General features: G+C 39.1%; 1 protein-coding gene across 7 annotated transcripts in view; it reads left to right on the forward strand.

Moving 5' to 3' along the window:
- Nucleotides 1-12,061, forward strand: part of CNTN5 (contactin 5) — an 826,419-nt gene that overhangs the window by 607,182 nt on the left and 207,176 nt on the right. For 4 of the 7 annotated variants that reach the window (XM_067466528.1, XM_067466529.1, XM_067466531.1 and 1 more), the window contains exon 8: nucleotides 6,810-7,022. In XM_067466528.1, coding sequence (XP_067322629.1) covers nucleotides 6,810-7,022 — 213 coding nt within the window. The remainder of the gene's footprint in view (nucleotides 1-6,809; nucleotides 7,023-12,061) is intronic. The other 3 variants (XM_067466530.1, XM_067466533.1, XM_067466534.1) reach the window with 1 other exon arrangement.

A 12,061-nucleotide genomic window follows, 5' to 3' on the forward strand; every position in this document is an offset into this window, starting at 1 on the left:
GCACTATCTTCCAGAGCAACAAACTTGCTTCATTCTCCATAGGAGAGCTATGTCATATGTGATATTTAAAGATAGTTGTCACATTATTTCTCCGTCTTCTCTTATCAGCACAAACCAAACTCAGTTTCCACAGCCATACCTTTTAGGGTTTTATATTCCAGACCGTTTACCACACTCATGTCACCCTTATCATTAAGATCAAAGGAAGTTGAATGGTCCAAGGAAATAATGGATGTTTGAAAAATTAAGGAGAGGCTTCCATCCTTGGTGACCTTAATTCCCCTTTACTTTCTAACTCTTGCTTGACAATAAGGCATTTTGTAGCACATTAGAAATAAATGTACCATCAGGCTAAATTGTGATTACTGTCTTCATACTGCTGCTCGGGCTGAAAACAGTCACTCAGACAATTAGTAGCTGAAAGCACCAAACTCAGTGTACCGACAAAGCATTTTGTGTCTTGGAGCTGCAGCAATGACTTTCTATTACTGAGCTAACCTTGACATTTCTGCATTTAGAGCCAGCCCTGACAAGGTTGTCAGAGAACCGACAGCAGATCGAGGCTGCCTCAGAGCTAATGTTGGGTGTCAAAAGTTCAGTAGTGTAGAAGAGCAAGGAGGCGGAGGGGGGAGTGGGAGGAGAAGATGAGATAATGGAAGTGAAGAGCTGTGAATATAAAATATTGAGATGGAGCGATGTCTGCTAAGACAACTTTGTCAGAAAGAGGACCCTGTCGACTACTGTTGCCGCTTCATCCATCTGTCTCTTCTCTGCCTCAATGGCTGACTTTGTACATATGAGAAAATAGAAAGGAGGGAAGAATGTCAGTCTGCATGGTTTTTAAATGGGTTTTGGAATTTGATTGACATCTCTGAAATTTGATTGTTGAGCAAACTTTTTAACGATCAAGAGCATTCCCGTTCACAAAATGTCTTAACCTTTAAATCATTCAAACAAAGGCAACCAAATAGTAGTAAATATTACAAATGGTCTAACGATTACAAAAGTTTGTAAATTGGAATGCTTTTGAATGAAAGAGGGTTCGTTGAGTTTAACCTGTAACAAATGCAGTGCTAGAGGCTTCCACACCACCTTTTCCTGTTGTTCAACATCTTTTTAAAGTCTGCATAGTACTTTAGAATGCTCGTGCCTATATCTATATGTCTAGTTCCAGTGTTAAGAGAATATCCCTATAACGTAAAAGCAAATTTTATACAATCTGAGAGTGAGCCCTATCAAACCCAATGATATAGACACACACATAATGGCACCATTAATGTTTCAAACTGGTTGATTTGCTTTTAATTGATAGTAAGGATAGATTTCTTTTTTGTGAAAGTTATTTTGGAGATTAATGAGTTTTTTGTTTGTGTTATTGAACCAAAAAGTATTGAAATAAGAATTTATGGAGATTAAAGTGCTTCTCATGTTACAGGAAATCGTGAAGAATGAACACATGGGTCTTGATCAAGAGAGAAAATATGGATGATGATGATGATGATGATGATGATGATGATAATGTAATGACAGATCCCAAATGTAGATTCTGCAAGGAAGCAGATGAAATAATAGATCATATCCTTAGCTGCTGCAAGAAAATCGTGCCGACAGACTACAAGCAGAGGCATGACACCGTTGCTCAGATTATTCATTGGAACTTGTGCCACAAATACCATCTGCCTGCGACATAGAACTGGTGGGATCACAAGCCTGAAAAAGTTACAGAAAATGAACACATCAAACTACTCTGGGACTTCTGAATTCAGACAGAGTTTTGGAGCACAAAGTATGGATCTTTGCTGTTTCAATCCCAGGCGACAGTAGAAGTGAAGAGAAACAACTAGAAAAGCTGACACGATATAAGGATTTAAAGATCGAACTGCAAAGACTCTGGCACAAGCCAGTAAAGGTGGTCCCAGTGGTGAATGGCACACTGGGTGCAGTGCCTAATGATTTTGGTCTGCACTTAAACACAATCAGCGCTGACAAAATTAACAGCTGCCATCTGCAAAAGGCCACCTTACTGGGATCTGCACACATTATTCGCCAATACATCACACAGTTCTAGACACTTGGGAAGTGGCCAACGTGTGATCCAAGCAGAGTCATCTTATTTGCTGTGGACCCATTATGTTGTGTTTCAAATAATAATAATAATAATAATCATCATCATCATCTTTATTTATAACCCGCCCTGTCTCCCCGAAGGGGAGAAATGGCACACATTCAATGCCATGATATAACAGACAAACAACAAACCAAATGAAAGCAATGAGTAAAACAACATAAATATAAACTTATAATAACTAACAAAAAAAAGTACCGTACCAAACGTAAAATAATAATAATAATAATAATAATAATAATAATAATAATAATTGTTGTTCATTCGTTCAGTCGTCTCCGATTCTTCGTGACCTCATGGACCAGCCCACGCCAGAGCTCCCTGTCGGCTGTTACCACCCCCAGCTCCCTCAAGGTCAGTCCGGTCACTTCAAAAATGCCATCCATCCATCTTGCCCTTGGTCGGCCCCTCTTCCTTTTGCCTTCCACTTTCCCCAGCATAATTGTCTTCTCTAGGCTTTCCTGTCTCCTCATGATGTGGCCAAAGTACTTCAACTTTGTCTCTAGTATCTTTCCCTCCAGTGAGCAGTCAGGCTTTATTTCCTGGAGGATGGACTGGTTGGATCTTCTCGCAGTCCAAGGCACTCTCAGAACTTTCCTCCAACACTACAGCTCAAAAGCATCGATCTTCCTTCGCTCAGCCTTCCCTATAATAATAATAATAATAATAATAATAATAATAATAATAATAATGTAAAATATAGGAGAAATTGTTGCCACTATTTTGCTTCTCTTCCTTTATTCCTCCTATATGGTTTCTGAGTTTTTAATATATAAAAAGCTATTGAAGTGTCTCAGAATCATAGAACTCTTGATTAAAATCTTGCTTGATTTTTTGTATTTATTAATCGGCTCCAGAGACAATACTAATTGCCTTATTGTTTCAATCTTCCTTTTCAGTACTAGAATAATTACATGTTTATCTTGTAGGTGGGATTTTAACTCAAAAATAAAATCATTCCATTTAAATGATAATAAAACCTCTACTCTCTGTCCACCATAAATCAAGCACCTACAATGTGGCACAAAGATGCCACATACCCAATATATCTGGCACATATTCTAATACACAGGCTGCACATCAAAACACAATTTATACCCAGCCAGTCTTTAAGCATGAATTTTAAACTCATGCCATGTGTTTTGGTCTCTGTCCTGTATGATTAATGTGTATTTTCACAGAAATGTATTGATCTGTACCTTTTATGGAACTAAATTTTAATGTATGTTTGTAGAATGTTTATAGTATTTGTGTTTTAACTGTGCTGTGACCTGCCTCAAGCCGCGGGGAGAGGCGGGCAAGAAAGAAAGTTGTTATTATTGTTATTATACCAATCTGTGTCATATTATCAAGGAATAAATCATGTGTAAAAGGGAAAGTACATCTGACTCAGACTTAGAAAATATTAACTATCCTAACTATCCTAACAGATAGAGTACACTATACTTGGCTCTCCACACCCACAGATTCTGTGTCCATGGATTCAGTCATTCACAGCTTGAATATACTTCTTTTTGAATTCCAAAAACATACCTTGATTTTGCCATTTTATATAATGGACACCATTTTACTATGCCACTGTACATAATGGGACTTGAATGTCCATGGAGTTTGGTCCCCATGGGGTGGGGTGGAGACTGAAACCAAACCTTATTGGATACAAAAAACATATTTTAATGATTTTTTTTAAACAAAATTGCTATTGCTGCCTATTAAACAGTCAATGACTTAAAATGTTAAGTACTAAAAATGTAACCTTAGTTGAAGTTTAAATATCAAAGTAGTTATATGTCCGATTTCAGAGGAACAGTCCAGTATCTGAAACTGTACCAGATGTCCCTCCTCTGAATGCATTCTCTGTTCCACAGCTGTATGTAGTCCAAGTCAATTTTAAAGACAAAGAACTAGAAGTAGGGTGACTAGGGACTGTGTTGTCCACTAACATTTTCCACTTGGACAGTAGGCTAAGACAGGTATGCAAGTTCCTGGCCCAGGAGCTTCCCACTGTAGTTTTACAATATACTGAACCATGAATGAGCAGTGGTGGATGCTCAGGTATGGATGGCCTCAGCATGTTATTAAATTCATTCTCCATAACAGTAATTCTCCAAGGTCTGCCTAAATGTGTGTCTGTACATTTATTATTATTATTATTATTAACTTTATTTGTACCCCGCTAGCATCTCCCGCAGGACTCGATGCGGCTTACACGGGCCGAAGCCACAAAACACAATACAATAGAAAACATAACACAACAATAAACAAGCAAATCAAACAATTAAGCAAAATAACCACAATGACAATACATCAAGACACTATTAAAACTGGTTCGGCCAGCGCAATGGGGTACAGGGTTAAAAGTGCTGAGATGGCAGGAGGAACGTGGGATTAAGTGCGGTGTGCAGCAACATTAGTTGTGCTAAAGTGCATCTAGGACTTGGGATGGGGATTCCTAATCTGCGAAGGCACATCGGAACAGCCAAGTTTTTAGGTTCCTTCTGAAAACTGCCAGAGTAGGGGCCTGACGAAGCTCTTTTGGAAGGGCATTCCAAAGTCGGGGGGCCGCCACAGAGAAGGCCCTGTCTCGCGTCCCCACCAAGCGCGCTTGCGACGTAGGTGGGATCACGAGCAGGGCCTCCCCAGATGACCGGAGTGAGCGTGTGGGTTCGTAGATGGAAATGCGGTCATTTACATCTGATTCCATATTGGACTTCTTGTTTGGTGATAGATTTCCCCCATTCCTGTCATGTGCAAATGGTCACTGTTAGATACTTAAGACCCTGATGTGATAACAATTAGGCAGGCTAGGCCTATCCTTTAAAATAACTAGGTAAGACAGATGCACACTAATCCTCCCTGTGCCTTCTGGGGATGAACCTTTAGAAAGGATTAACAGGATAATGAAAGTGAAATGCTGTGGACACTTAGAATATGCTAAATAGGGATTAATACTGTATAGTTATATTTATGAGCTTCTGGGGAGTTATGGAGGAAACCAGAGCACAGATGTAGTATGTATACTTTGTATGCAAAAGGTCTCACATTCAGTCTTTGATTTATCTAGTTAATCCCAATTTAAAAATTATCCCCAGGTAAAGTATTTCAGGTAGCCAGACTGAGTCCAAACCTTGATAGCTATCCTGGCAAATAGGTAGTTTGAATAGACATATCAGTGTTCTCACTTATTGGGAGGAAGCTTCATATCTGTAAAATGTTTCCTTTAAAAAATATCTCATAGTTTTTTTAAAAATAAATTCATAGGGAAAATGTTCTTGTTCATATTGAATAGTATGGTCAGCTCAGGAATGGCAAAGCGGCAATTTTCACCCTCCTGGACTGTCTGCCAACTGAATTGGGTTACAATTAAAAGGGGGAGGGGATTGACACCTGATGTGATTTCCAGTTTACTTTGCTATTTCATTTCTTCTTGGGTAAGGAAGAGTTCTGGGGTCATACTTTGTAAGGTGCATACACTGGAAGTAACTCTTTTTTCCCTCTGAACATATTACTTGGTGGCTTAATCAGAGCACTATCTGTAAGACGCTCTAGATTTTAGTGAGTCAAGTGAAGCTGCAGAGCAGTCCTCCACAAAAATATGTTTTTGTGTCAGCACCTCCAGAAGCAAGAGACTGATTTTTTTTTTTTTCTGGGCAAAAGAAAAGAGTGAGTTCTTACTTCTGGGAGCTCCACATTCAACAACTCACTTTTTCATTCACTTTTGATGCCTTCCTATACAAGCAAAAAAAAAACCTGCCTATTTTTTTTTCTTGAGATCTCCAGAGAAAGACTCCATTGCCTCTTTACTTAATTGCTTCTTGGGGTTCATTTTACAAGCACGCTGGCTCTGAAAAACTCCAAAGAGACATGCAGAGATTGAGGGCAAGATCGGAGATCATTTATTGCTCCATTGACCAAGAAGAATGTCAGGGAAAAACTTCCCAAATACAACATAAACACAGTTATAAAACATGGACATTTTAGAGACATTTGAAAGAACAGATATTTGCAGTAATTGTTACAAATTACGATCCACAATCTTATCGGTTTAAACATACATTCATAGTTGTAAGGTTACAGACTGTGATTGGTGCACACAGTATGGTAAGAAACTTAATAGCTTTTATTGTAAACAAATGAGTCCATCTTCTATATCCGCATCGCTCCTTTCTGACTGTGGAGAGTTCATAAATCTGGATTGGGATTATTTTGGATCTGCTGATTTGTATTCGCTGCCAGAGGGAAAGATTCCCTTGATAAGATAATGGATTGCTATTCCAAACTGATCGATTCAATTTTCCAAGGGAGAAGTCTATTGTGTAGAGAGTAGGATTGGGGTGCTCCCAGCGCATGCTTTGCCAGAGTCCTTAGGTGGAGCCTTCTTGAAATTCATTAATTATCATAAAAAGCATGAGTTGTCAGTGTGGCTTAGCTACTGATCATTCTCCTGACTTTCATAGCCAAGCAGAGTAACTGTAGATCATTCCCAGACATCAACACTTTTGGGTCCCTGTTTCAGCTAACAGTTCCATTTACATACTCCTCTTACCATCAAGAAGTTCCTTATAAGGTTCAACTAAAATCGGTCTTCATGTCAGAAAAGTTGTTTTGGCCCACTTTCATTTCCAGTGTCAGTTGGTTTATAATGTCCTTTTAGTACCATTGTATTTCTTTATTATTTTTTCAGAGATCATCTATAGCTGGGTATTTAATGAGTTCCCCTCCTTTGTTGCTGAAGACAGCCGGCGCTTCATCTCTCAAGAAACAGGCAATCTCTACATATCCAAAGTACAACCCTCTGATGTAGGAAGCTATATCTGCTTGGTGAAGAACACAGTGACCAATGCCAGAGTCCTCAGTCCTCCCACACCACTGACACTCCGAACTGATGGTAAGCAAGGTTTGTCTTCATCTTGAAATATACTTATGGGCATTTTAACAGAAGGGTGGCTATGCAGTTAAATAGTGACAAAGATTTTGATGGTGTCATGGCCTATTGCAACACTCTTAAAGTGGGAGGTCTCTGACCTTTCTTCAGAAATTCCAGTTGAATGCAGCAACATGATGCAGATAATATGGCAACATGCGTCAGTCAACTAATTTATTGAGTAAACTCACTGATGTTTCCTGTATTTCCTGATTCATGCTGCATTTAACCACATGTTTAATGTTAGTTAATTTTAAAACATTATGAGAAAAAAGTTATATTTGAAAGAAATGCATTACATGGCCCTTAGGTTAGACAGTAGAAGAAAAGATAGGAAGGGAGCATTATCCTGCTATGAAGGTACTAATAACTAAATCTGACAACTGAGTCAAACAGTGACAAACTCAGTGCTATTATCTGTAAATCTACTTCAAAACTAACAGTAATTAAATGATTTAAAGTTTTAGTTTTGCTGGTAAGGAATTAATTTCTGAATATTGAATAGCTACATAGTTAAATTAGCTCTGGTCATCACCAACAATTTAAATTGGCCCAGAAGTGGACTGGAATGCAATGAACCCGACAACAGCCAAGGTCCTGTATCATTAGGTCCACACAATTCCATTTCACTTCTGTCCCAAGGCACACTACAACCATGTCTACATGAGCAAAATAAAGTGGACTGCTGGTTTTGCAATGAAACCACTGCATATAGCCATAAATGTACAACATGAGAATATGAAATATGCTTCCCGAAAGTTTAACAGTGATCCCACAGTTTTGGAAGTTTAGGCTTGGTCTGAATTCAACTCAAGCCATTGTCCACATCCCCAATGGACCCACTATTACAGTGGTTCTCAACCTGGGGTCCCCAGATGTTTTTGGACTTCAACTACCAGAAATCCTAACAGCTGGTAAACTGGCTGGGATTTCTGGGAGTTGTAGGCCAAAAACATCTGGGGACCCCAGGTTGAGAACCACTGCACTATTGCATAACTGCCAGCAAGCAATTTTCCCACAGGCTTGCTGTCAACATCACATTTCTAGTGATGTCATGCTGGGAACTGAGGCCACAACATCAAAAAATATGACATCACCCTTAAGCCTCTGGGAAAGAACTGTTTGCTAATGGTAACAAATTGATGCCCTGTGGTGCCCTCAGACTGACCAGCCATGTGAATGCTAAAGGCCTCTACGGAAGCTCTGGGACTACATTAGGGTAGTTCTAAAGCTCTTTAAATCAGATTTTTCCAATATGTGCAGACAAAGCCTACTACAGCTATTGGGGAGGACTAGCAGTAAGAGGCATCCATAGGGTTTGTTGCTTAGCTAGACTGAGAAACTCCAGCTGCAGTTCTGATGTTTGTGAAAGATGGATCCAATAGAAATTTCATTTGTTTCTCATACCTTTCAGTTTCCTATTGCCTTATGAAGACAGTTTTGTTCTTCAGGCTTCTTATTAGCTGTTCTCCTCCTCCCCTCGCCACATGTCGGCTATAATGATTTCTTTATCTGAAGTGGTGTCCCTATTGTTTTAATTGTTTCAACAACACTTTTATTAGTGTTGAACAGATTTATTTTTATCTTGTTGGCCACCTTTGGCTGTTCTTTATAGAAAAAAGGTGAGAGATGATCCCGATGAATAAAGCAAATAGATAGATTTTGTTACAGCAAGACCACTTCTCCCTAACATATATTGATCTTCTTTGGTAAAAACAAAAGGAAGTGCCAGGAGTACTTGGATTTCAGCTACAAAATTTATTATTTGGCAGACTACTGACCGATTGATCCACATGTGCATTTTCCTTCAAGAAGCTCAAAAGGCTTTTAAGAATGGAATTTAAGAGCACCTAATTTTCTCTAGATCACAACGAGATCAGGTTGCACCAGTTTTTATGTCCCTGCATGAAAACCAGCACCTTCTGCTTAGAAACCTTTACAAAAGCTGGCATTGGTAAATTTGCCAACTTCAAAGACAGGTTGCCACTGCAGACCTCAAACAATTGACAGGCACAAACATAAGATTATGGCATTCTAACCTTGAAATTAGACTTATGAGACTCGTTTTATTATCCCAAGGTCGCTGATTTAGCTTTTAGCCTAGTTAGTTCTTATCCATGAATTTTCCATATTTCAATAAACTTACAGAAATTTTGTGATGTTTTTGTGCAAAGTACATTTCCCTTTGCATAAAATACATCAAGGTTTCTATTGCAAAATATACAATCCAATTTGCACAATATGAGTGTGCATCAAAACACAGCGTTTCTTCCCCTCTTTTTTGGGAGGAAAAATCTTATAGTTGGTGACCGTTTTGAATCAAATGTTATAATACATGTTACGCTTGGGGATGACAAAATGTGCAGATATTCTGTAAATCCCTTGTAGAACATAAAAACTTGGTGATGCTGGTATTTTTTCACAACTGGGTTTGTTGCTACAGCTGAGGGTATGTCAGTGAATTCTATCAGTTACCATTCAAAATATCTTTTCTGTGAGAAACAAAAGGGCATATTGTTATGCTTCCTAGAGAAAAAGGTTCAAACTTTCAGAATCATGTGGGTTGTCTCACTTTGTAATGGGAATTACCAAGCTACATGTTACTTGTATTCCCAAAGAATGAGAGAAGTGGTTGTAACAACAGTCTTACAATCTTAGAGGAGAGTGGGTTTTTTACATTAATATATGCGGCCCAATGAAGACACAAAGGACAATTTTATACTTTCTGCCTCCAATCGAAGCAGTCTACAATCATCCCTGGGAACGCACTGGAAGCTTTGTTTCCTTTTGCTACATCTCAAACTTAGTTGAAGTCCTTACTGAGTGACCCAGGCATAAATCAATACTTTTCAGGAAAAGTGTATCATATCAGCGACTAATTTATTGAAGCCCAGAAATGAAAGTAAGATCATTGAGATGGACAGAAAAGATTCAACAGGTGCATTAACTTCAACTTAATTTGTAGAGGGAAGTGAATAATAGTAGGGGTGTGCACAATTTCATTTTTGTATACCAAATTCAGATGATTTGGTTGATTCAGTTTCCGAATTTGTGAAAATGAGACTGGCGCAGGGCAGTCAAAGCTTTAGCCAATACAGATCACAGCAGCCAAATCTTTTTGGCTAATGGGGGCTCATGGGGACCAATGGGGCTGAACAGCACTCTACCTGAAGCAGAGGTGGCAATTTGTGGGCAAGGCACCCTCGCAAATAAGGAAATTCTGCTGCCCTGTAGACTAGGACGTGGAACAATTGCTTCAAACTACAAGAAAGGAGATTCCATCTGAACATTAGGAAGAACTTCCAGACTGTGAGAGCTGTTCAACAGTGGAATTCTCTGCCCCGGATTGTGGTGGAAGCTCCTTCTTTGGAAGCTTTTAAACAGAGGCTTAATGGCCATCTGTCAGGGGTGCTTTGAATGCAATATTCCTGCTTCTTGGCCGTGGATTGGACTGGATGGCCAATGAGGTCTCTTCCAACTCTATGATTCTATGATTCTATGAAAGCTGCTCATCCTCCTTTGCTTTCTTCCCCGGCAGGCTGCTCCATTCCTTTCCAAGGACCCTTACCCCACCCACTTGAGGCAAATGATAACTCGCTTTCCCAGCAGCACTTTGTGTAGCACAAGCATTGAAGGAGGCTTGTGCTCCCTCCTGGGGCATGATGGAAATTGAGATTTTTCTCTCAGTGTTTCACACTTTCTTTCTCAGGCAATCAGAGGTCTAGTTTATTGTTTCCATTTTCCTCCCCTCTAGTGGTGTTTACTTGGGGCTTAAATTCTCAACCACCCTCTTGTTTTTTTAAAACAATGTTATAGTAAGAAAAAATAGTGGATTTTTGGAGCATTCCAAAACTTGGCAGGCTTGCAGTAGTAAATGTGGCCAACAAGTGAGGAGGGTTTCGTGCTGAAGTCCTAGAAATGAGCCTCTGAATTGTTCTCATTGGCGTCAATGGACTGAATCTTACTGACATGAAAATAGAAACTTATTCCAAATTTCAGAAGTTCCCTAAAAACTGAACGGGGGGAGGGGTGAAAACTGGGAATTGAAAATGGCATGGGATTTTACCACATTGCAGAGCCCCAAATAATAGTTGTTTCATTTTCTCAGTCATTAAATACAGCAGAAAGATAATTGGAAGGGATCTGGAAGAAGACAGGAAATGTGTCAAGGAGTCTGGATTGCTGACTTTTTCAGAGTTGCTGCTGTTTTCCCTGTGGAAAGAGTGAACCATCTGCCATTTCTTTTTAAAATGTATTTATCCATTGTTTTTGTTTTGTTTGTGTTCTGTGCTATCTACTCTATTTCTATTTACTATGTCCCTAAGGCAACCTAAGGGATTTTTCTTGGCAGGATTTGTCTTTCTCTGATGCTGAGAGTGTAACTCTGGGCCCTTTCACACAGCCCTATATCCCAGAATGTCAAGGCAGAAAATCCCACAATATCTGCTTTGAACTGGGTTATTTGAGCCCACACTGCCATATATTCCAGTTCAAAGCAGATATTGTGGGATTTTCTGGGCTATAGGGCTGTGTGGAAAGTCCCTTACTTATTGGGTTTCCATAGCAGAAGAGGAATTAAAATTGTGGCCTTCTCAAGGTTTTGGACAGTAATAAAGTTGCTAAACTGTACTGGTTTTCATATTTATCAGTGCAAACCATCAAAGATTTCCAGTTACAAAGTAACAATGTAATGAGAATGTTCTATATCTAACTCTACTGCTTCTATCAGTAAAAAAAAAGTTTAAAGGCTGAAGATGCTTTCTTTATGAGAAGGATGTAGAGAAAAACCCAGTAATTCTCTGAAAATCCATTCCTTATTGTCCACACAAGATAGAATATGGAAACTGGAAGGAAGGTTGCTGAAGTAGTTCTGCATATAAGAACTCTGTCATGGAACAGAATGTGCTTGCTGTACAGGAATAGTGTGATAATTCACTAACTTTCTATGACCTCATATGGTGTGCTCTTCCCCATATAACATTAATGATCAACATTAGCATACTGGATTTGTG

The sequence above is a fragment of the Anolis sagrei genome, chromosome 3 (genome assembly GCF_037176765.1).
Source record: "Anolis sagrei isolate rAnoSag1 chromosome 3, rAnoSag1.mat, whole genome shotgun sequence".
Taxonomy (NCBI): Eukaryota; Metazoa; Chordata; class Lepidosauria; order Squamata; family Dactyloidae; genus Anolis; species Anolis sagrei.